The sequence below is a fragment of the Mus musculus genome, chromosome 16 (assembly GCF_000001635.26).
Source record: "Mus musculus strain C57BL/6J chromosome 16, GRCm38.p6 C57BL/6J".
Classification (NCBI taxonomy): domain Eukaryota; kingdom Metazoa; phylum Chordata; class Mammalia; order Rodentia; family Muridae; genus Mus; species Mus musculus.
Window position 1 is genome coordinate 44,101,699 of NC_000082.6, and position 26,760 is coordinate 44,128,458.

Consider the following 26,760-nt stretch of genomic DNA (forward strand, 5'->3'; position numbering starts at 1 on the left):
GTTCAAAAGGGAGCTCAAAGGCAGCTCCTAAAATGTTATCAGTGACAACCAACTCTAGACTCACCTGCAGGCATCTCAGCTAAGCGACCAGAGATTTCTCTGAGGGCCTCAGCCCATCTAGAGGTAGAGTCGGCCATCATACTGACGTGGTAGCCCATGTCACGGAAATATTCTGATAGTGTAATTCCTAAATAGAGAAGAGCACCGTTAAGTTATATTGTCAGAAAACAAACTAATGGCTTCTCTTGGTGCTTTACTTTATCAAGGTCCCTAAGAAACTTCACAACAGGCACATTACGATTCGTGTTAGCCTTTTCCCCAAGTTTATTTTTCTAGGCACACAGCTGAGGCATACTTCCAAGAATCTTTTCCATTTAGGTAAGATATGTAACTGACCTCAATCTAAAAGAATGTGATTAGAAATGAAATGTTCCATGGCCAGACATGTTATACATTTTTCTATACTTCCTAAAGCCCTCAAAACATGTACTGAAGACCAAAGAGCCACTTTTGACCTGGGTTCATCACAGACTGAAAAAGAGCACCCCAGCCATGGCTATGGCATACAAATATAATTTGGGGGTTGTGTGTTTGAGACAGGGCTTCTCTGTGTAGCCCTAACTGTCCTAGAACTCACTCTGTAGACCAGGCTGGCCTCACACTCAGAGATCTACCTGCCTGTGCCTCCCTAAATGCTGGGACTTAAGGCGTGTGCCATAGCTGAACCTACTCTCCACAGGAAAAGGTTTTATGCCCTGCTCTCTGTTTATATAATTAATCCAGAAATACATCTCCAAGCACATCTTGTCTGCAGCATACATCACACATGCTCGAGACATCCTCAAGTCTCTAAGTCTCTGATATGCAGACCCAGGCCTGTCCTATACAGTAAACACCAAAAAATGAACTGTCTGGGTCTTGTTGTTTATGTCAGCCAAACCTTCCCAATATAGGATTCTAATCTATTAAAATGGAGTAACTCCTACCCTATATACTTGTCATATACTAAAGGAGATAAAATACATATAAATATTATATACAACTCCAAGACAATAGAAACATATAGTCACATGTTGTCTATAGTCTATAAACAATAGTCTATATTGTCAGAGTCACCTAATGTCCCAACTTTTCTTTTAGCAAGAATAAAACAAGCTCATGAGAAAAGAGAAAAAGTCACTGGAAACCAATACTTTATAATGTAGCACGCCATGACTCAGAATAAAAACACTAAGTATAAAGTGGTTTTAAAAACAAGCCTTAAAGAACTTAATATTTAGGCTTAAAAACAATAAAAATACACCAGATATTCTAATGTAATATTTAGAACAGATTTCTTTTTACATTTAAGATTTATTTATTTATATATGAGTGCTCTATCTGCATGTACACCTGTGTGCCAGAAGAGGGCATCAGATCCCATTACACATGGTTGTGAGCCACCGTGTGGTTGCTGGGGATTGAACTGAGGACCTCTGGATGAGCAGCCAGGTCTCTTATCCCCTGAGCCATCTCTCCGGCCTCTAGAACAGAGTTTTTAATACAAGCACAGATGTGTTTTAGGTCTATGATGAAATGCTACCAACATCTGTACATTCATATTAGATGCTCTGTAGAAAACATAAATAGACACGAGTAACCAAGGCTCGCTAATCACCTCCATACACTTTTCAGTGCCTACAAAGAAAAGCCAAAAATAAAAACAACCAATAACTCAGACCAAAACCAACCAACCAACCAAACACAGAAACAAAAAAGATGGAGGGTAATGTGCCTGCTTAGCACTTATGAGTTCTGGGGTTTGGTCCCTAGCACAGGGTGAGGGGTCAAAAGACAAACTGAGTCGCACTCACAGATTCAAAAGGAGCACTTATCGTCATTGATCAAAGAGCCTGTATAAATCAATATGAAAGACAACTACCCTCCAAAAGGAAAAGTGACAGCAGGTAGTTTATAAGATGGTTAATGAACACAGGAAAGGGCTTAGTCCATCACGCGTTACAGACCGACTAGAATGTAACAAAGCAAGAACTGTTAAAACGTCAATCATCCATCCAGGTGCTAGGCACTTCAGTTGCTTCAGGATGATGAGAGGCAAACTTTCTCACAGTTACCACACCACTTGAATGGCTATCAGAGTTAAGCCATAACCATCACAAAGGTACTGGTTAGATTACTATTACTGAGGCTGGAGAGACAGTGCAGCAGTTAAGAGCACTTATTATGGCCCTCGCAGAGCCCGTTTCAGGCTCCAGCACCAGCCGGGTGCCCTTAGCTCCAGCTCCGAGGGGTCTAATGCCCTCTTCTGGACTCTGCAGGCACTGCACTCATGTAATGTCACCCCTTAATTTAAAATACAAGTATCTTAAAAAAAAAAAAAAAAGATGCTTCTGCTCTCTCCATATAAAGGACAGGGCAGCCATCTGGAGAGCGGTAGCTTTCCCGTCTTCAATAGTACATGAATGTGCCACTTTCTTCCCCCTTTCCTCAGTTATAACAAAAGAGTGTATTAAGCTGCTGCAAACTGGCACACTGAGCACACATGCTACGGAGCAGAATGTCCAGAGCAGGAGGTCCTCGGGCCCAGGTTGGCATGGAGGAGACATAGGAAGATGGAGGTGCAACACAGCACACGCAGGCACTCCCTGTCTGCATTACACAGCTTGGGTGAGGCCGGGGGAGGACAAAGGACGCACTACCAACTGTTCACTGAAGAGAAACAGTAAAATAATTACACAACTGCGTGCCGTAACAAATTTCACAAGTAACCATGAAGAATTCCTGCTCTCCTGCACCAGCCACCGCCAGTTCCACCCATCTTACAAAGATGAATAATGGTCCCAGGTGGGTAAATGAAAACAATGCAGAAGGAAGTACACGGTGGCGAAAGAGCCTGCCAAGGAACAGACGAAAGTGTGGTCACAGGCAAGTACCCAGAAGAAAAGTCAAACCAGTGTGGAAGTGTAGGCTTCAGTAGAGGCAATACTAGGAACGGACACATGAAAGTCTAAATAAAACACAGCATAGGAAATGGTGATCAGAAGGGCTCTAGTATGTCTAATGGAAGAAAAGGTTGCAGATAAAATTCTCAAGTCTTTCAAAATAAAAAACAAATTCAGAGACTGACACGGTTCATGTCTGAGAAAGACGTATCTAAGCTATCAACAATGCCAAATATCCTAAGAAAGCTATGAGACTTAAATTTAAAGAGAAATTCTCCGGACCAAGAAAAGTTACTTCTACAAGGGGGAAAATCATTCTCAGATTTGTGCTCCCAATGTTGCCTGCTTGAATAAGTGTTCTCAGGAAAATATCACTGATCCAAGAAATTTGTTCTCAGCCAAACCACTCTTGCGGTTTGGGTAGGCATTCCTTCTGCTTCAAAAATGAAAAAAGTAAGTATTACTATATTACCCCAGTAGATCATAAATCATGAAGTCTATGAAAGTCAACACATGTTAGTAAAAACTACCAGGCTACAAAAACTACCAATAATTTTAGTTCAGAAACACAACTGTTAAAGGCAAAGGGGGAAAAAAAACTTGGAAACTTATGAAGAAAGCAAGAGTTCAAGGAAAATGAAGATTTTGTGAGTCTTTCTTGCAGAAACTTCCAAAGGACATAGAATAAAACCAGAAATCAAGAAGCTAGCCACAGGGAACACTGGCTCCATTTAGGGAAGGCCAAAGTCTAAATAATACTGGCTCTCTATTTCTAGAATAAAGTAGAGAGTTAATAATTCCTAAAAAAGGCAAAACGAAGGTCCTAAGCACTGAGGCTGAGGGAGCAAAGATGAAAAGTGTGCAACACAGCACATTTCTTATCTTTTATAGCCCCTAAAAATAGTACGTCATAGGCACATAACTATACTTACATATAGTACAATGTTAAAATACAGGTAAATGATACAATTAAGAAGATAAATACATTGTTTTATGAGCATTAAGAGACCTGGAGGCCCATCTAGTGATTGCCATATGCAGGGATACATCCCATAATCAGCTTCCAAATGCTGACACCATTGCATACACTAGCAAGATTTCACTGAAAGGACCCAGATATAGCTCTCTCTTGTGAGACTATGCCGGGGCCTAGCAAACACAGAAGTGGATGATCACAGTCAGCTATTGGATGGGTCACACGGCCCCTAATGGAGGAGCTAGAGAAATTACCCAAGGAGCTAAAGGGAACTGCAACCCTATAGGTGGAACAACAATATGAACTAACCAGTACCCGGGAGCTCTTGTCTTTAGCTGCATATGTATCAAAAGATGGCCTAGTCGGCCATCACTGCAAAGAGAGGCCCATTGGACTTGCAAACTTTATATGCCCCAGTACAGGGGAACGCCAGGGCCAAAAAGGGGGAGTGGGTGGGTAGGGGATTGGGGGGGGGGGTGGGTATGGGGGACCTTTGGGATAGCATTGAAAATGTAAACGAGGAAAATACCTAATTAAAAAAAAAAAAAAAAAGAAAGCCCTGAAAATGCTTACCCATGTGAAAAAAAAAAAAAAAAAAAAAAGAGACCTGGAGGCAGCTGGGCGTGGTGGCGCACTCCTTTAATCCCAGCACTTGGGAGGCAGAGGCAGGCGGATTTCTGAGTTCAAGAGCAGCCTGGTCTACAGAGTGAGTTCCAGGACAGCCAGGGCTACACAGAGAAACCCTGTTTTGAAAAAACCAAGAAGAGAGAGAGAAAGACAGACAGACAGACAGACAGACAGAGAGAGAGAGAAAGAGAGAGAGCGAGCTGGAAGCTTGGGTGCAGCTCAGGAGTGCTTACCTCGAATGTGCTCAACCACAGCAGCAGAGGCAGGGTGGGTGTACAGGGGAGGTGAGGGAGAGGAGCAGTGAAGAGACAACACCACCCTTTGGGGCAGCTCAACACACATCTTACGTTTGGGTCTGGAGATGGCTCAGAGGTTAGGAGCTTCTGCAGCTCTGTCCACAGAACCAAGCTGGATAGATAGCTCATAACTGCCTGTAATTCCAGCTCCAGGACTTGACATCCTCTCTGTTCTCTAAGGGCACAGACATGTGACATAATATACTCCACACAGCCTCTTGCCCATACAATCTTTTAAAAAATGTTGTTGACTTGTTCTCATGATACATATAATAAATCAGATAGTTCTTAAAAGCCAGGAAAGTGATTGCATAGGGTTTTTTTAGAGATGACGTTCTTGGGAAAGAAAAGCTGGGTGCTGGTGTTAAACTCTTCTCTCCCAGCCCCAGACTCACCAGTGTAGATGGAGGCCTCTCTCGCAGCCACAGGCATGTTGGAGGTGTTGGCTACCAGCGCTGTCCTCTTCATGATGGACTCTACTTTCCCATCAACCTCCATGGTGAGCTACGGGTGGGAAATCCGTTAGTGCGTGAGCTCCAGTCTCAGTGTAACTCTAACATTTTACATTTCCCCCCACTTACAAAGACTACAACTTGTTTCTGTTTAATCCTTTCGTCACAATTCCCTAGGACTATCCCCATCATGCCAACCTCCCTGCCCTGTCCCACAGCACTGTCTGACAAACAGGCAATCTCATTTGGACATTTCAAATGGACAAAGGAAATCCATTATTTCATGAAAAAGGACATGTTACTACAGTAACCTAGATCACAGAGCCCACGAAAAGCTTCACATTTAAACGGTCAGTTTCTTAGGGTTTGTTTTTTAGACAGTGTCTCACATGGTCCAGGCTAGCCCTGAACTGACCCTTCTGGCTCAGCCTCCCAAGTACAGGAATTACAGGCCACCATACCCAGTTAAAATATAAATGTTTTTTCTTTTATCCATCTTACTTTTCTCTTAAGTGAGAACAAAGAAGAGAAAATTCTAGGTGTCTGACTTTGAAAAATTCATTTTTCCTTTTTAAAAATATACGGATTAATGAAAAATATTAATTTAAAATTCTTTGAGAGCATCTTGACAACTGAATGCAGCACTCTTTGCCATGGAGCATAAACTGTTGTCAGCGATGCTGACATGCTGCGTCTCCTCTAGACGATTATTTGGAGTTCTCTAGAGACGGACCTCAGGGAAGTCGCGGAGAACTTCTGACATCTCGTTGCCTCTCTCACCGCAGCCGACATAGATGATGACGTCACTGTTGGAGTACTTGGATAGAGACTGGGAAATCACAGTCTTTCCACAGCCAAAGGCGCCTGGGATAGCAGTAGTTCCTCCCTGAACACACCTGAAGGACAACAAACAAAAATTAAAAGAAATGTTTATTATGCTGCTAGCTTGCTAATGTATACTGCTAAACAAAGTAGGCAACTGATGTAAAAATACTCTGAAACATTTCTATACACATAGAATATATTAACATAATTATTAGCAGCTCATTTGTGCCTAATAGCATATGTCTTAAGGTGGCTATAAGCCAGGTGTGGTGCTGCACGCCTTTTATCCCAGCACTCATGAGGCAGAGGCAGGTGGATCTCTGTGAGTCTGAGGCCAGCCTGGTCTACATGGTGAGTTCCAGCACTACATAGAGAAAGTATGTCTTAAAAAAAAAAGAAAAGATGGATGTGGCAGTTCTTGCCTATAGTCCCAGCATTCGGGAGGCTGAGGCAGTAGGGTTACCGATGAACTGAAGGCTAGCTTGAATTGCTCAAGTCTGAGGTACAGAGTGATACACTATCTCAAAATAACAAAAGACAAGTATTTTATTATGATTAACCATCTTTATCACTTACAGTGGTTGGAAAGTGAAAGTGCGTTCCATAGACACCTGAGGAAGTGTCTTATGAAGCTGTATGAATACAGGGAGATAACAAAATAGCCCTGATGACACTCATGCTTGGACAAGCCTGTTCACTAAAGACAACACACGAATTAAAACTATAAACCACGTACGAAGCGTATCTGCTTCATAAGGGGTAGAAAAGGGTATATAGGAAACTTACATCTTACCATAAAGTTTACTTTAGTCAGGAAGAGTGATAAGGCCATCCTCAAAGAGCTAAGGTTTGGATGAGGGCAGAGTGTATTACAGGAGAGAAACCTAAGAAATACCGAAGCTTACAGGAGTTGGAATAGATGAGAAAGGGGAGGGTGGGGAGATGACAAGGCAATATTCAAAGTTGTGACAAGTTAAAAATGTATTGCCCAGTTCAGGGAATCAGCAATGTTAAGGGCAAGACAGAGTTCCCATGGGTCAGAGGAGAGGCGCTGCTGTCATGTGTATTCTCAGGAGATTGCAGGGACACACAGAAAGGATAAAACTCCAACCCCGCCCCCCTCCTCTTCTCTTCCCTTTCTTTCTCTCTCATTAGACAGGAGACTGATGAGAAGTGGCAGAAGAGGGAGACACACTTGAGGAGCCCAGAAATGTGATAAACCCCAAAAGGGGTGAAACTTCATAGTCTCTGATTGCTCAGTAAAGGAGAAAGGGGAAGGAGGAGGCGTGGAGTTGAATATCTGAAATAAACAGAGAAGCATGAAGCAGCTGGGAGGACACAGCAGCGTGGGCAGAAATCAATTTCTACGGCTCATCTGGTTTTCCTCAGTGGTGTGTGCAAAGCAGGAGGGGACAGCTGAACGGATCCACAGCTGGGATGCTGCCAGGAGAGTCCTGGCAAAATACAAAGTTTTATTATACTATGAGGAACTCTTCCTAAGAGTCAGCCTGTGGAGTATATTCTAAATAGGGAAGGACACAGAGACAGGACACAATGAGCAGTAAGGAAATGAAAGCACAGAGATCTCTGTGGGAAAGAAACAGTAAGAGCAGCCCAAAGAGCCTCCAGTAAGAGCAGTGAGGCCTTGGGGACAAATGGTGGGAGACAGTAAACTTACGGGAAAAGGGCATCGAGGACTCTCTGGCCAGTAAGCAAGGGGTGATTGGCGGGCAGCTTCTCAGTGACAGGCCGCACCTGCCGCACAGGCCACACTTGGACCATGCTGAACTTCTCCTTCACACCTTCAAACTCAAGCTCCAGGACGACATCCTGTTAAAACAAACCAACAAACGATACAACCTTAAAAGGAGCTAAATCTGTGAATCATTCTTCCTGCAAACTGTAAGTAAGAAATGCCAGGGTCGCTTGCAGACAAAAGGCTGCTTTTATAAGCAAGAAGGGAGATGTATAGTTTTTACTATGTGTCTTTACATATGGCCGCATTTCTTTTTTTCTGGATATATCACTGTCTCACTGACTGATATAAAGTATGGTAGGAGGTTTGTGGAAAGGAGCACATCAAGTAATAAATAGCTACATACACTGCACATGGATGACAGCTAAGTACTGCACATAGAAGACAGCTAAGTACTGCACATGGAAGACAGCTAAGTACTGCACATGGATGACAGCTAAGTACTGCACATGGATGACAGCTAAGTACTGCACATGGATGACAGCTAAGTACTGCACATGGATGACAGCTAAGTACTGGACAAGTATGACAGCTAAGTCCTCAGGGCTACACGTACTCCCCGGATCAGGGAAAAGTGGAAGTTTCACACATTCTTTTCACCCTGTTTTACTGTAACAATTATATTGCTCCAATTTGGAAATACATGCCAAAAGCCCCAAAATATTTAATATTATTTTTATTTTTTATTAATATTTTTAAAAGGAAGTGATAATATGACACTGAGACTGTTTAAAGCATTTACAAGTTACTCTAAATTCCAGGAGAAACCTGTAGTCTGGTGAAAACATGACTTCTGTACTCTCGGGCAACTCCTCTGGGATGCGTGAGTCTCTAAGCTGGTGAACAAGTCTAGACAGCTGTTCTAGAACCTCAAACTGACGTGTGTTCTCTACATGTTATAAAGCACACATTTCTTTTTGTAAATACTTTTGAAAAACTGCTTATTGCATTTTACTACGAGGACATTACATGTTATCATGGTCTTCTCGATAAAATTATATGCCAATAAAAATATATGCCAAGACTGCTATGACTCTATTATCTGACTCTGTGACTATAAATAAAATTAATAAACTAAGTTACAAATGATACACTTAAGAATTCACACAATCCACTATATAATTAACTATGTGAATCCTGATTGACAGTTAAAATCATGTCTATTCTAAGCATAGTGAGTATGAGATTTAGGCAAACCCATCAGTTAAGAAGACAGAAAAATATCATAGTTCTTATTAAGAACAAGAAGGTATATTCTTGTTCTTGTATTCTCAAGTCCAGGTCAAAACAAAATTACCCTTAAAAGTGACATAGCTCAGTGGTAGAGTGATTACCTAGCATATGCGAGCCTCTGGATTTGTTCCCTACCATCACAAAAGTAAGTAAAATGAGAGAATAAATAAATAAAACAGGACTCACTCAGAACTTACACATTAGAGAGGCTTTGCAGTTCTAGGGCACTAAAGTGTTAACTGCCATGTACGAGCAGGCTGCTACAGAACAAAGCCCAAACAGTACTTACGGATGCATCATAATTCCCAGGCGGCGCGATGTAAGTCACGCTTCCTCTGTTACGTGGGGGCAACATGATTTTGTGTTTGATGAGGGAGTTCTCATTGACAATCCCATAAATGTCTCCACCAGTGATATGACTACCAACCTAAGGAACAAATGCTATTTAGTGTTCTAAAACAAAACAAAACATTCAAAAACCCAGGTAGACATACCCTTACTTTAGTAATTTAAATCATTTGCCTAACTTATAAAGAAAGCATTAGTTCTAGAGTAAATTAAGTACACTAAATATTAGACAGCAGATCCATGATTTATATTTATTTGTACTAAGACTAAAACAGTTCACTAAATGCACATTTCATTTCATATTCTTTTACCCATTTTAGGAATTTCTGGTTACTCAGACATACCCGTAGGTTTTTGCTGGGTATAAACTCCCATTTGATATCTCTGCTGAGAGCAGACACATTGACTCCTCTGGGGATGTAGATACTTTGGGTCTGACTGCTGATATCCGACAGAGGTCTCTGTATACCATCAAAAATGGCTCCCATAATCCCGGGACCCAGCTCGACCGAGAGAGGTTTACCAGTGCGGAGTACGGGGTCTCCAACAGAGACACCAGCTAGGAAGAGCAGTTAAGGAAAACTTAAAACAAAAGTTTGAAGATATTATTAATAGGAAATATCAGTTTAAAAGGGAAATGGCATTTAAGAAGATATAAAAACTTCCCAAGGTTTCCCAGATCTTTGATACTTCAGCAATATTTTTCAGTCTCTAAGGACAAAATATATACCTAATACTTCTAGTTATTAAATAACCATATCCAGAGAGTTTAATCAATATGTATATGCTAACAACTGACTATCAGTGACAGCATGGTGTGTAAACTGAAAAGAGGAAGGATCAATTTCAGTCCTAGACAGCCACAGTTGTAATGAACAGAAGGGTACATGCGCTTTTGGACACCGTATAACTGAGTATGATTGGAAACTTACTACCTGCTTACTTCGGCCTCCTTGGATTTCAGCTCAGCTTCACAAACACTCACAATGCCACTGACGAGAATGCAATGGACAGCCTACTTTCAGTGGCTAAGCAGTCTAACATTAAGTGTCTAATGTTCTGGTGTGAGATGACGTGGTCATGGTCACCACCTGAGCCTGCTGCAGCTGCCCAATGCCTCTGCACAGTTTGGGAGTCACAGGTTTAAGAACAGAAGCAAAAACCTCTCCTTAACTCATAATTTGACCATACTACTGAAGAGCAGTCTTCGATATAGACAAAAAATTTTAAAAGTTGAGAAATTCTTTAGAAAGGTGAGTAGACAGTGAAATACTTTGTTTTATATTTGTTGATAGTACAAATAATAAACAGTCACAGATTAATTTAGGAATATCTTTCAAAAGTAAAAATGCTTACACTGTAGTACTATTTAAAAGAAAGACTATAAATCATCAAAGCTTATATTATTAATTGATTACTAAATCATGATAATACAGTATTCTGGAATTATATATACCTATAAAAAAGGAGTAAGAACTTCTATGAATTCTAGTCTCCAAAGAAAGGTCTCCAAAACACATATTTTTATTATCAGTATCTAATAGGAATTTTTAAAAATCCTACAACCAAGTTCAAAGAATTTCTCCAAAACCATGCCTGTATCTCTAGATTGCATCATTAACATTTTACTATATTTATCATATTATCTTCATCTTCTGCAATCCAAATATCTTAAAAAGGTAAAAAGGAGCACTCGGGAGGCAGAAGCAGGTGGATTTCTGAGTTCAAGGCCAGCCTGGTCTACAAAGTGAGTTCCGGGACAGCCAGATCTACACAGAGAAACCCTGTCTCGAAAACAAACAAACAAACAAACAAAAAAACCAAGAAATAAAAAAAAAAGGTAAAAAGGTATACAGAATACTTTATATAATATGCTACCTTATGGGAAGAAAGGACAAATACTTACTTGTATTTGCTAAGATACATGATTTAAACTAGAACAAAGTATATGTGTATAAAAATGCCTTAATGAAACCCATTATTTTATATGCTAAGGCAAACCTAGAAGTACAGAAGAATACTCAATAATTATAAGTAACAAAAGCAAAGAGGTCATTTGTGTCTTGAAGTCAGACAAACAGAGGCCATAAAATGTAGGGAGTCTTATCACTGCATACACTTTCATTAACTTAAGTCTACAAACCACACGAAGAAGAGAGTAACTGTGGCACCGTGAGGTAGCTCAGTACTTGAATGCATGCTTGGCATGTATGTGGTTCTGTGTTTAATTCCCACCTAGTCATCAAGTGACTAGACAGCAGATAAAGGTGGAACAATAAACACACACACACCCCAAACTCGTTTTTAGCCATGATTTCATGCCTAGAGGCTTCCAATTTGGGGTCAGGGTGATAGCTCAGCTACTAAAGTGCTTGCCTTGCAAGCATGTATGAATTTAATCTCTAGAAACCATGTTAAAAAGCATAGTCTCCCAACCTCAGCCCTGGGTAGCCTGAACCAGATTCTCAGGGCTGGACAGCCAGCAAGTCTAGCTTATTTCCCACGCTCCATGCACTATGAGAGCTCTCGTCTCAAACATCACGTTGACTGGCATGCAGGACTGTTTTCTGGCCTCCACATGCACGTGTGGCTGCACACACATGAACACAGAGATGTCTAATTTCCTTTTTAGATGACTTTTACGTTAGCACCTACTACTCCTACAGGGGAGCAGTTACCTCCAAGCATTCTTGTTAGAGCAGCAATAAAAACAAAATATGCTAAAACCCCAAGAATTAATGCTGACCCTGAGAGTTGTGTCAAAGACATATGCATTTCCAAAAGACCTGTAAGGCTTGCATTTCTTTACACTTTATTTTTATTGACAATAAACATTTAGTGTTTGTCTACTCCGTAGCAGAGTACAGACCTGGGAGGAGAGGACAGCCATGCCCCATCATTTTCCTCCTCCCTCTTTGCATGACCTACAGGGATCCATCAGACTCACCCTGCCGGGCCTGGCACCAAGCACCTCTCGTGCTGAGGTAGAGCATCTTGTAAGCCCCCTCCTCAGTTTTTCACAGAAAATTAGAAATAGATATTATTCTTAAAAATCAATATTGTAGCAATACTAAGGATTTCTTAGTGCTAAAGCTATATTATTTGTTAAAGATTGAGAATGGTGAAGGATCTATATGTATTTATTATCTTAAATAAAAATCATGACTGGGTAATTTTGAACACATGAGCCAATATCATTATCCTATTTATGCTTTCTTCTGCAATATGAAACTTCTAAACAAATTCCCAACTGGATTCCGTGAAGTCTATGACACTGAATGTTAAGAGCAATAAACATTCAGAAAGTTATTTCTAATTTCTTGACTAAGAACACTAGATTCTCAATAGTTCTCCCTTCAATATGTTCCTTTATGACATGTTGTGTCATGCATCTACTTTGTGTTAAATTTTTAACCCCCAACACACAGAAGGTGGTAGGAAATTGACCAGAGAAGGATACAAGTTTCTTCATACACCTGAATGGTGGCCATGTCACCTTCCAATCGAATAATTTCTCCAACCAGCTCGCTGTGCCCCACTCTCACCAGCTCGTACATGGCAGCGCCCGCCATGTCACAGGCTGTAACCACTGAAAGAACAAGAGACTGTTGATCCTATGTTCTATGAATAATTACAGCTAATTTCAAATCTAACACACCCATTAGCATGCCTTCTCATTTACTGCTAAGGAAGAAATAAAACCCTACCACGGAATAACCTTTACTGTTTCACATATAGACATCTTTTTAGTAATTGATACAAAGAAGGAAACAAAATAGCCTTGTCAGGCTATAGTTACTGATTAAAGCAACATAAAAGCAACCTATTTTAACACATGAAGTCCTAAATGAAAACTCCATCTTGTAGTACTGGAGTTCATTCTGAACAACCTAAGTCACTTTCATACATGCAACGAACAAGCACGCACTTACATTGGAATTGAGAGCTTTAAAACATCATACAGTAATTATCAATTTACTGTGCTGCTATCCCTTGAAAGATAAGCAGGATTTTTACTTTTTACTACTTTAAGTCACTGATTCTAAAGTTTCCTTGGCTGAGGACCTTCAATAAACTCTCATTCTAGTATTTAAAAAAACAAACAAAACAAAACCAAACCCTATACATAGCCAGATGGTATGAATCTACAACCTTAGCAGCTGAGAAGCAGAGATGGGAGGATCAGGATTTCAAGCCAGCCTAGGCTACTAGAAATCCTGTTATGAGATACTACCAGTAGCTCACACATGCATATATAATTCCTCTTCTCAAACCATAGGATGTTCATAACCAGCCACCACCACCGTTTCAACCTTCAGGTAAGAAAGGCCCTCTATTTTTAATATTTTTTTCACAAGCAGGCACCAGAATTAGAGCTTGCTGTTAGGCCATGCTGTCTAGCAAGTTATCTTTCTGGAAGGAGAAGAAGGGTGCTTGCTACATTTGTAGAAGTGCATAGGAATGAACCCATTCTTACTCCATAGTCTGTGATTACAACTATGTGATAGTCATTACTGCAGTGGGAAAACATGCTAATTAATTTGCTCTAGAGAACAAAGAATTAAGATGACTTGAAATATCACATAATGAATTTAAGAATCATATTTCATAAACCTCAAAGGATACCACTGGTCTATTAAGAAGTCCTTGGGAATTAGCCATCGGCCCAGGGACAGCCTGGGGCGTTTGTCCTCACATCCGCTTTCCCTAGGCTGGCTGATGTTCCTTTGCTCTTCCCCTAAGCTTTCTCATGTTTAATCTACCTGTCCTATCACCATCACAGGGAAACTGTTTCTGTGATCAGAAGAGAGATGGGGAACAGCGAAAGGCTACTCTCTGCTTCTTGCCAGTGAGTTCAAGCTCACTGAGAGCTTGGAGAGAAGAAGGCAGAGCTCATCGACAGAGGAAAAGTCTGCCGAGGAGGCACATCACCTTCGCTGTCGTTAGAACAGGGCGCAGACTGTAGTATGAAACTTAAAGGAAAATATGTTTTAGTATCAATGAGCAGGTTGTACCTAGCCTACCATAGTTCAATATTTATTAGTGGGACATTCAGAAAAAAAAAATACTGAAATGAGATGGTTATTTTAAAAGCAGAGTTCCAAGGTTTGACAAAAATGGATATAAAATGTAAAACTACTTTCTATTCTCAGTATCAGGCCATCAGGCTTCTCTCAAGTAACTGTGAGATACCTGGAAAAATTACTCAGACAGATGTATAATCACAGAGGAGAAGTTAACATACCAAGAAAGGCTCTGAAGATCATTATTTAAGTTCAAATCAGTAGAGAATAACTGAAAACTTATTATACATATGGCACTGTATTCTAAAAGCTATAAACCTTAAAGCTTTTATATTTCAAATTAAACAAAAATATGTAAGCTTTATTTGCCTAACAAGCATGCTATCACAAAGTGGCTTATCACTGACGAAGCGTCAAAGGTACATGATTAGATTAGCGCTTGGTGACCATTATGGTGGCCATATTAGTTTACTCTCATAGTCACCGTGAGCTCTTACAAATCAAACCATTTATGTAGACCGGCAGGACCTGTGCTTCTCCTCACGGCACCTTGAAAAGATGCCGATCACAGTGAGGCATCCTTGCTCTCGGCTGCTGCACATTACTTACCAGGCCCTGAGACTCCATGCACATAACCAAATGTACTTTCTTTATCCTCATCTCGGATTTTGGGTAGCTTGGAGAAATCCATTGTGTTAAATTTACCTGAGGCAAAAGAAGAAAGTAAACCATAGTTACAAACTCTAAAACTAAAGAATCAGCATAGATGGTATATTCTCAAGTCATAAAACTATTTCAGAATAAAATTCGACGTCTCACACACACACACACAATTTCAGAATAAAATTCGACATCTCTCACACACACACACTCACATGGGGTGGGGGTGGGGGAGTTTATTTCAAGATAGGGTTTCTCTCTGTGCTGTAGACCTGGCTGTCCTGGAACTGTGCTGTAGACCTGGCTGTCCTCCTCAAACCCAGGGACATGGCTGCCTCTGCCTCCTAGGGCTGCTGGGATTAAAGGTGTGCACCACCACCACCCAGCTCAACATAAAATCCTTAAAATTTAGTTAAAAGTACCTCATTCTTAAATAAGCTACTGGTATATGTTATAATAACTAAACTGTGTTTACATTTCATATTCCATAGAAAATACTAACATTTCCTGATGATTTATCTATCCTTTTACTATTCATATCCTCCTCAATATTCCCTCTACAGTTACTCTGATCATTCATAAAGTTTCAGAGCTTTGGAAAGGCTGTTGCCTTTGTCTGAGAGCCTTTTTGCTAGATTATCCAGTCCAGTACTTCCTTTAGGATTCTGTTCAAATGTCCTTCTTCATGAGCCACTGTAAGCACTGATTTAAATATATTGCCCCCACCTTAATTTTTCAATGCTTTATTCATTTTTTAATGTTGAGTGTTTGCCCTAATTTCTGTATGCGTACTACACACGTAACTGGGGCCCCCAGAGGCCAGAAGAGGGAATTGGATCCCCTGAAACTTAAGTTACAAGCAGTTGTGGGCCACTGTGTAGGTGCTAGGAACCAAATCTGGGTCTTCGGGAAGACCAAGTGCTTATAACCACCGAGCCAAGTCTCAGCTCCACCCTTGTATGATTTAGTTTCTTATCATAGCACTTCTCATAGGGGGACAAACTATGTATTTTATATTATACCTATCTTTAACACTTGTCTCTGAGCACTTTTCCTTTCCTTCTTTTAGTAGAACAGAAGCAGTTTAATTGAGGAGCCTGACAGAGCTGAGTGGTAAAAGCACCTGCTCTTGCAAAGACCCACGGTCAACTCCCAGGTTCCCCATGGCGGCTCAGAACTGTTTGTGATTCCAGTTTTAGGGGGTTGACACCCTTTTCGGGTTTCCTCGGGTACCAAATATGCACATGATGCACATACATGCAAGCAAATACTCATACACATAAAATAAAGAGAAATCTTTTAAAAAAAAGAAAACTTAGTTCAACATCTACTTTAGAGAAGTACAGTCTGAAAACTCCAATGGACAACTACCCATATCCAAAGAGAAAACAGAAGCCAGGCCTGCTGACTCACACTTGTGTTCTCAGCACGTGGGAAGCAGACTCAGGAGGACTGTCATGACATCTGAAGCCAGCCTGGACTGCCAAGTAAGCTGCAGACCACCCTGTACTACAGAGCGAGCCTGCCTAAAAACAAACAACAACAAAAACAAACGCTCACACCAACAACACCAAAAAGGGAAATTGGTGATGGATTCCACAAAATTAGTCTTACGGCATTCAGCAATAAAATGCCACATCATATACATTTAGTAAATGGTCACAGACTGCAATGTTTAATGAAGCCATCTTGAAGGTTAGCTGGTATTTGTACAAACAAGGAAAGAGTGAGTGGCAAAGGCAACCCAGATGAGTCAAGAATAGGAGAATGGAGATAAAATATTCAGGAACAGCAAACAGACCGGCCTGGCTGGTCTAAAAGCTTACGTTAGGGCAACAATAGGGCCCCAGCATGCAAAGATAGGTGATACCAATTATGGGCCTCTGCGTGAATGAAAGGAAGGAAGTAGTGATGGAGGGAAGGCTTGTGTGCTGTTGCTCTAACACATTAAATCCCGGAAAGACTGCATGTAGGCTGAGAGACTGAAAACACTAGCTAAGGCTTGAATGTCAGTGGACTTCCATATCCTGAGTGTTTGCTCTGTTCCTCCCAAGGGATAGGCTCCCTGTGAAAGAAAGCAAGAGAATAAAAGCTGCAACTAAGCACGTGACTATTTTCAAGGAGCTTTTTGCTGGTGTACCCAAATGGACTACACAGAAAAATGATTTAGGTGTTCAATTAAGGTATAAAACACTGTATTGGGAACAAAAGAGAAACTGACTCTACCGTCGAGAATGTGGGTAAATGTAGAGCAATATGGATAAAGCATATATATACAAAAAAATTGTTAGAAAGTAAGTTTTGAGGACCCTTGAGTCTAGATAAAAAGAACATAGGTAAGAAATCCAACTCCTGAGCTTTGCTGAGTACAGCAACACTGAGGGGGGATTTCCAGTATTTGTGGAGATGCCAGAGGACCACACACCCCATATACACAGTTTGTAATCCTTTAGCCAAAGTATCAAAAGCTGTGAGTAGATAAGGGTAGGTCTTGAGTGTTGTTTCTCAGGAGTTGTCCACCTTGCTTCTCTGAGAAAGGGTCTTTCCCTGAGACCCTGCCCGGCCTTACAGATTTGCTCAGGTTGGCCAGCCATTGAGCCCCAGGTATTCACCCGTCTCAGCCTCCAGAATGCTATGGCACCTGACATTTTGGTGGGTGGGTGCTGAGAACTGAACAAGTCCTCATCCTTGCATCACAAACATTTTACCAATTGAACTATCTCCCCATCCCTGAGAACAAGATTTTCTAGGAACCACCAGATAATGAAAAAAGACAAGATTACCTGATATCCTCTTTTGGCCTTCACAGGTAACCAACACACATACAAATACACACATTAAAAAAAAAAAATTCCTTCAGGGGCTGGAGAGATGGCTTAGTGGTTAGAACGTACTGCTCTTACAATGGAGCCAAGTTCCGTTCCTAGCACTCACATGATAGCTCACAATTGTCTACAATCCAGTTCCATGGAATCCAATGTCTTTTCTGACTCTGTGAGGTCCTGCAAGCACGTGATGTGTAACACACACACACACACACACACACACACACACACACACTTTCAAAGAAGTAAACAAGGTACTGAGGTCATCTTGCAGACTAAGTTCTTCCCTGTATAGTATCTGTGACACATGATCATCTGCTCAGTAAAGTGGAAACAGCATGAGTGCTGCAGTCAGCTGACTTGGGATCACATTTAGGTTCCTCTAATGATATGCTGCAGGAAAACTTAGACAAGTCAAAATCTCTTATCTTTAACTAAAAAACAAGAATCATGCTATCACTTATTCAAGAATTGTGATTTAATTACACATTTGGTCAAGTGTTCCTTGTGAAATGCTCACAAACATTGCCGTAGCAATGTTACTTGAATAGCAGCATCTCAATTTTGAAGACGCCATTTACTTCCAGAAGCGCCTTCTTTCACAACGGCTATGCATGATTTCCTGTCCATCCTCCTGAGAGCCTTCTGTTGTTCCTTGCTCAAAGACAGTCTTTATGGTCTGTCACTCCTTGGCCAGAAAAAAGTATTTCATCATATTTGTATCGACTGCTTTAGAAATAGAGCAATAGAAATAAGACAGACTTCAAATTCTGTTTAAGTGGAAAGGAATATTACTTCTTTATTTTAGAAGACAGAGACCAAGGCTTTGAGTCAAAAAGACTGATTTTAAATTTGTAAATTATAGCATTGGAAAGGTGAAATTCCTTTGATTAGTCTACTTCACTTGTAGAGTCCAATAGAGCTATGGTAAGACAAATAAGATATATCACTGGTCTGCCTGAGAGAAAAGGGGTATAGAGAGGAATTTAACTAATCCAAGTCAAGATTGCCCGATTTCTAAAATGTATGTCTAATGTAACAGCAACAGCTGCTACTGCTTTTAAATTTTATTTTTATTATTTTTAATGGTACATGCATGCTTTTCTCTCTCCCTCTCCCTCCCACCCCCCTCCCTCCCCTCCCTCTCCCCCTCTCTCTCTGTGTGTGTGTGTGTGTGTGTGTGTGTGTGTGTGTGTTTACAGGTGCCTGTGAAGGCAGGGAAGGGATGGAGTGGGGTGTGAGGTCAGGTTCTCCTAGCACTGTTGTCCTCTCTAAGTCCTTGTTTTTTCCTACCTAGTGTTAGGAGGTGAAACTGGGGGGGCGGGGGATAAAGGGTAGGAAAAAGAAGAACCCCAAAAGTAGCAAAGACCAGCTACAATAGGTCAACAAAATTCCTACAGTGGCGATACTTCTCCAGCCACTGATAAACTCACAAATCCATGTGATCCCCTCCCAACCATTTCAGGCAGAAATATGGTTTAACACTCAGTCTTCCCTTTAACCAGCCAGATAATATAGGAGATGTGTGTATTCTCAGAAGCAGCACAGGCTGACTTTACATGAATGCATGGTGAAGACAAAGGAAGAGTGGTTCACAGGAGGTGACCTGAAAACTAGGGAGATGAGCAAGGATGATCAGTCTACACTGTAATGCTTTCCTAGAGACAGTTCAGTTCTCTTGAGCTATAGAAAGGCCGTCTAAAGGCTTCAGGAAGCCAAGCAGTATCTTCTGTAATTTTTAAAATAACAATTTATAGTCTGAGTCCTCCCAATATATGAACAATGATTATTGGGAGGGGATCACATGGATTTGTGAGTTTATCAGTGGCTGGAGAAGTATCGCCACTGTAGGAATTTTGTTGACCTATTGTAGCTGGTCTTTGCTACTTTTGGGGTTCTTCTTTTTCCTACCCTTTATCCCCCCCCCCCAGTTTCACCTCCTAACACTAGGTAGGAAAAAACAAGGACAGAGGAGAGAGAGAAATTAGGAAGGTTCTTGAACCTAATTTCTTTCTTTTTGTTTCTTCTTTGATCCCAGCTACTAACAAACAGTAAACAACCTCCCCAAGTAGCCACCAACCACCAACCCTGCATCTCAGGGAACCCTCACATTTATGTATCCTCTGAAAAATTCTCAAAATTCCAAACATCGCACAACTGCAGAAATTATCTGCTAGAACCCGAGGCAAATCCCAGCTGCTGCAGACAGTCTGAAGCGGCCCCACATCCCTGCGCCTGGGACTAAAACCAAAGCACAGTCTTGTATTATTTCTGTGTTTTTTTAAAGAAACCCAAATTCCAGAATTCTTTAAAATGTCACTACAACCTATCTTTTAAACTTTTTAAAAATGTTTGAGGCACATAATAGGCATCAGAAGCAATAACATTAAGACAGAGAATCAAAAGCCAGATGACCAGACACGCCTTTGCTTTCATCTGACAAATACTCTTAAACCAGCAAATCAAGGTGTTCTTTTTTTTCCCTTTCCTTCTTGGCAGGAGGAGAGGAAATGTTGGGACAATTCCACCCTCTAAAAATACAATATAGGGGCCGAAGAGATGGTTCAGTGTTTTAGTACACGTGTTGCTCTCACATAGGACCTGTGTTCAGTTTCCCGCATGTGGGTCCTACCATCCCATGAAGGCGGAAGTCACCGCCCACCAGGTCTCCAGGGTTCCAGGCCTATTCTCAACTGGAGACCAGGCTGTCTGTGCACAGTCCACCGCCCCACAACACCCACTGTAATGTCAACTCTAGGGAATCCAATGCTCTCTTGTGATGTCTGAGGGCACCAGGCATGCATGTGGTACACATACATACAAACAAACAAATATCCATATACAAAAAAAAAAAAAGAAACATTTTAAGGCCAATCTAAAGAGAAAATATAATCATTATGAGCAATTTAGCTCTCTCTACTATGCAAGGGGAAAAAAATCTCACTCTGTAGAAGAGGCTGGCCTTGAACTCAAGAGATCTATCTGCTTCTTCCTCCTGAGTGCTGAGATTAAAGATGTGTGCCACCACTACCCAGCAAACAGCAGATTTTTTTTTAAAATGTTAAACACGGGCTGGAGCGGTGGCTGAGCAGTTAGTAGAGCAATCTGTTCCGGTAGTAGTTTATTTTTGTGCCCAGCACCCTGTTAGATGACTCATAACTCCTGTAGTTCCAGTCCAAGGGGGTCCAACACCTTTGGCCTCCTGAATATACGTGCATCTTGGGCACCTGCACGCATGTGCACAAGGCCACACACACACAAAGGTAACTAAAAATACAAAATAATTTTAAGATATTAAAAACGTTCAAAAGCATTTTCGATAGGAAAACTAAGTCATAGTAAACTAAGAGTTAACTGTATTCCAAGTCTTCACAGTAAGGAGTCAAGTATACTATGATTTAATGTTGCATGAAACCCCTTCCTTACAGTTACCCTGCTGCTCTCAGCGATATACAAAGGAAACCAGGGAATAGCAGTGCTAGGGACATACATAACTCAGTGAGAAAGCACTTGCTACGCAGGCTGGAGTCCCTGGCTTAGAACCCCAGCACTACAACCCACAGTCACGAAGGAAACGTGGCACAAAAAAACAAAACAAAAAAAAAAAAACCCCAACTCAATGATCACATTAGGCTTTATCCTTAGCTAGTAGACTCCTACTTTACTTACGAGTAAAAAGCAAATACAATTTAGAACCAAGATTCCCTTAATTATAAATTATAGCCCCCCCATATTTGCAAAAGGTGGAAAAGAAAAAAATCTGTGCTGTAGAGAAGGAAAAATCCAGAAGGCAGCAAAGGCAGCCATCTGACTAGTGAGTCATCAGACTCTACCCACGAGCACTGCGGTGATAGCACCAGAGGCCAGCTGTCCCAATATTTTATAACAGAATCCAAACTGCTGCTGGCTAGTGTACTATACCTAGCAATGTCTTTTGTTCTAAAAACAATTCCTTTAACTACCAGAGTTTGGGTTGGAAACAAGGAGAAGGGAACACAACAGTCAACACTAGGCTTACAAGGCAATTCTCATAAGATCTGACCCACTTTACTGACACTTGGTGTTATTTAATGTAACACTTAAGAAAGAACATACTAACTCATTAAAAGACTAGCTTTGGAAAGCACAAGGAGGTTGTTAGTTTGTTTTTAAAGGAAAAAAATCAGTGGACTTCAACAGTTTATTATTATTTTGATTGTATATATCAAAAGGCATCCCTTGTGGCATGTCATTAAACGTATGCTGGATGTAACCATCAAATCAGGACTGGTAGGTAGGTTTCCAAGCTCCATTTCTCATGAACTGATTTAAAGAGAGGGACTCGTGCCAGCAGCCCAGATTGCTTTCAAACTCCTAATCTCACTGCCTCAGCCTCCTGATGGGGTTGCAGGCATGAACCACCTAGCCTGATCTACATTGGACTTTTATCTGCTATTTTCCTGCACAGAGAAAAACACCCTAAACCTGCTTATGATTTTTATGCTTGCTCAAAATTCCACTTAAAACCTTTACTTTGGTCATTTGCAGTGTAAAACCCTACTGTAAGCTAGTTACTTTGTGAAGGACTTTCTTATTCATCTCTTTTTATCTACTTAGAAGCTCTCTAAGAAATGTTATATGGCAGATTTATTTCACTATGCATACCCAGACCCCTCTGCTTTTCTTGCCAATGAAACCCTAACTTTGTTAGAATTTTGGGGAGTCTATCATGGTACTTTCAGTTCCATGAGCAATGGCCTGCTTGGGAATAGTCTGACTAATAAAAGGCAAGGGAAAGCTTTCAGGAGCATCTGAGTAATTTCTCTTCTGTTTTAGAAAATCTGGGCAATGAGAAATAGCCCTCCTTCGGCAGCTGGTCATCTGCACGGGGTGCTGAGCTGTAGCAATAGTCTGGGACGTAGAAAGGAGCTAATTTGGGAAGGCAGGCTACCTTGCTACAGATGACAACATAGAAGGACAAAAGGTTGTGGGTCCTGTTCCTTTATTGATCCACTTAATTGGCCAAGATAGCAATTAAAAAAAAAAGAGAGAATTTCAGTAATAAATATTTTATTTATACACATTCCATAGTATCATTAAAAAAGAATGAACAGGTCAGGAGGTAAACTTAAGGTCATTAGTGAAATAGATTATGAAAATTATTAAACTTTCTAAGGAAATGTGTAGATAAAGCTGGGAGTCAAAGAGGAGAGAGAAACACAACAAAATGACAGGGAACATGATGACTAACAAGTGCATGCACGCCTACACACACACACACACACACACACACACACACACACACTCCTACTTCAGCTCTGAATCAAAATACAAGCATTTCTGAAAAATAAGTAATTAAGAATTAAGCTGGGAACAGAATTTTAATTGATCAGTTAAATAGGCTCAAACTTAGTTGTTAGCCTTGCCTATAGTTGTTTTTAATAGCATTTCTAAAAATGGTCATAAATTTCTTTTCTTTTCTGCATATTGCAAAGAACTGCATACAGCCACATGGACTTAAATAGGATTATGTAATATTTTAGAACAATGGAGATTGAATGCAGCAAATCACTTGAAGAGTTCCCTTAGAAGGTAAAAGAATGAGGTTCTGAGTTAATGGTCAAAAGAATGATTAAATAGTCATTAAAAAGAAGCAATTTGAATTTATTACTAAGGAGCATGGGAAGCAATTTAGTAATATGCAGCTAAGCCCTTAAAGGTTTTATTGCTGTTGCTGTGATAGAACGTCTCAACCAAAGGCAACTTAGGAGAGGAAAGGGCTTATTTGGCCTACAATTCCACTCTACCATTTAGTCATCATTGAGGAGATATCTAGGCAAAAGCTCAAGCAATTAGTCAAACAGCATTCATAGTCAAGAAGGGGGTGAGGGGCACATATGAGGCCGGCTTCCTTGTATGTATGTAGCTTTATCCTGTCTTACAGTTCAGAACCCATCTCAGGGAATGGTGCAGCCCACAACTGCCTACTTTTAATTATCAATCAAGACAATCCACCATAGCCACGCCTACTGCCAACCTGATCTGGATAACTCCTTATTAGGAAGGAGCCTTTTCCAGGTGACTTTGGTTTGTGTCAGGTCAACAGTTAAAAAGTCCACAGACAGTTTTCAATTCAGTGGGCAGGAAATCCTCATTTCTAATGGTTTGCTCAAGTATATTTAAGTTAGTAACAGCTACAGTTTATTTATTAAGTTGACTGTGGGTCAGAAAAACTTGGTCATTCGTAGAGGTTTTAAATGGTGTGATTTGCTAAGGAATTAACTTAGTAATGTGCTTGGTCTTCAAAACTGCTATTGTGTAGTACTTAAAACTAGCTACTACTGTAATTAGAAAGGTGTGGCAGCTCACGTCTCTAATTCTTAAATTAAGAAAGCGAGGCAAGAGGAGCCATTGCAGGAGGGCAGTGTAGTGAGACTGATCAAACTAACAAGCGAGCAGTGAGATGGCTCAGAGGGTAAGTAAAGGCTTCCGCCTCCTACACCTGAATGCAACCCCAGGCACTGACATGGAGGAAGGAGAAAAGTGACTCCCAGGAGTTGTCCACTAACCCCCATATGCTTGCCAGGGCATGCAACACCGCCATCCACATGCATGTGCAATACACACACACATACACACACAGAGTAATTTTTTAAAAAAATCAAAAAGAGCATGCCTTTAATTCCAGCACTTGAGAGGCAGAGGCAGGTGGATCTCTGTGAGTCTACAGAGTGAGTTCTAGGATAGTCAATGTTACACAGAGAAACCCTGTCTCGAAAAACCAATAAATGAATACATGAATGAATAAAATTTTAAAAAAACAAAAACCAAAAAAACAAAAACCAAGCCGCGCAGTCAATGCCTGTCTTTACTGCTGGACTGAAGTGCCAGGCAAACAGGAAGGCACCTGCTCTTGTCATAAAGCAGTCCGGCTGTCCGCACAGGACACAAACACCACACATTATTTAGTTACAGTCTTGGCTGAGGCTTGAGTGAAACAGGAACTCCTATTCACTAAGTGAAAACTGATAGCCCTGAAAAATGTACTGAATACAACTTGGCCTAATGCCCAATGACCAAGATTTTTAAAATCAGCACTTCCCCAAGACCAAACTGAAGACAAATATTATCACAGAATGAATTTCTGAATTAAAAGGTATTATTAAACATCCTAAAATATTAGAAAAGTTAATATATTTATTAACTATATCAATTATAGTAAGTGCAGTCTAAAGTCTATTATTTAGATTAGTAATATTTAAAAATTTACACTTAACCCAAAAAGTACATAATGTATACATGAAAAACGAACAAGTGACTTTTGACAAAAATGTAAATTTAGTAGAGAACTCCCATCTCTTCAACAAGTGACAGTTGAACAGATGTGCACACACAGAAACCAAAACCAAAATATTTTAACCCATACCAGCACTATATAAAAATCATCTGAAAATGAACAGTAAGACTAGATGTCAAACCTGTAACTTCAAAATGTTCCTTGAGAGCCTGAATTAGATAGGTCTAATTTATATAACTTAGACAAATAGCAAACTGACAAATTGGGACTTTAGAAGAGTAAAATACTTTACTTCTCAAAAGATATTGTTAGAATAACAGAAGTTACCAACTGTGAGGAAATGTTTATAAAGCAGAAATATAATATCTTTTTTTATAGTATACAATAGAGTTTATTCAGGGCATGGGGAGGAAAGTTAACAGGGTAGTAGAGGCAGAGAAAGGAATAGAGAGAGAGAGAGAGAGAGAGAGAGAGAGAGAGAGAGAGAGTAGAGGAGAAAAGGCCAGCCATGAGCATGTGGAGAGAGGGGAAAGGGGATGGGGAAGGGAGGGGGGAGGGAAAGGGGAAGGGGCGAGGGGACAGGGAGCAAGAAGGGAAGAATAAGAGAGCTATAATAATTTTTAAATATAGTTTCAGAAAAGCAATGGTTTTTCTTCACACTTATTTTCTAATTTCTCTTTATTATTTATTTTATTAGAACAGATTTTCATCATTCACTATATTCTGATTGTAGTTTTCCCTTCCCCACCTCCTCCCAGATCCTTCCCTCTTCCTTACCTACCCAAAAGCACACTCTTAGAAAAGTGACCCTCAATGCTCATGAACAAGAAGATAATGTAGGCTGGTGAGATAGCACAGCAGATCAAGGCACTTGCCACCAAGACTGCTGACCTGAGTTCAATCCCTGGGACACAGGTGATGGAAAGGGAGACCTGGCTCTCCAAAGTAGTCCTAAGCCTTTAGACACATACTGGGACATGCACATGCACACAATCTAAAAATTTAATGCAAAAGGCATTCCAATTAAAACAGGCAAAAGGGGCTGATGACTCAGCAGTTAAGAGCACTGACTGCTCTTCCGGAGGTCATGAGTTCAAATCCCAGCAACCACATGGCGGCTCACAACCATCCATAATGAGAAACTAATAAAAAAATAAAATAAAATAAAAAGTAAATAATAGGGCTGGTGAGATGGCTCAACAGGTAAGAGCACCCGACTGCTCTTCGGAAGGTCCAGAGTTCAAATCCCAGCAACCACATGGTGGCTCACAACCATCCGTAATGAGATCTGACTCCCTCTTCTGGAGTGTCTGAAGACAGCTACAGTGTACTTACATATAATAAATAATAAATAAATCTTTAAAAAAAAAAGTAAATAATAAAAAAAAACAAATAAACCTATGAGCTGGAGCAAGTGGGGCCGGAGCGAGTGGGAGAAGGGAAGCGGGTTGGAGGGAAGAGTCGGGGGGGGGGGGGGGGAACAGTCAAAAGGCTTAAACATATTAATACACACAAACGCA

General features: G+C 40.6%; 1 protein-coding gene across 4 annotated transcripts in view; it reads right to left on the reverse strand.

Moving 5' to 3' along the window:
• Positions 1–26,760, reverse strand: part of Atp6v1a (ATPase, H+ transporting, lysosomal V1 subunit A) — a 54,301-nt gene that overhangs the window by 16,297 nt on the left and 11,244 nt on the right. For all 4 annotated transcript variants that reach the window (XM_006521721.3, NM_007508.6, NM_001358203.1 and 1 more), the window contains exons 2-9: positions 15,089–15,184; positions 12,916–13,044; positions 9,800–10,014; positions 9,397–9,534; positions 7,797–7,948; positions 6,027–6,189; positions 5,237–5,345; positions 65–187 (exon numbers count right to left, since the gene is read on the reverse strand). In XM_006521721.3, coding sequence (XP_006521784.1) covers positions 65–187; positions 5,237–5,345; positions 6,027–6,189; positions 7,797–7,948; positions 9,397–9,534; positions 9,800–10,014; positions 12,916–13,044; positions 15,089–15,170 — 1,111 coding nt within the window. In that variant the 5' untranslated portion in view covers positions 15,171–15,184. The remainder of the gene's footprint in view (positions 1–64; positions 188–5,236; positions 5,346–6,026; positions 6,190–7,796; positions 7,949–9,396; positions 9,535–9,799; positions 10,015–12,915; positions 13,045–15,088; positions 15,185–26,760) is intronic.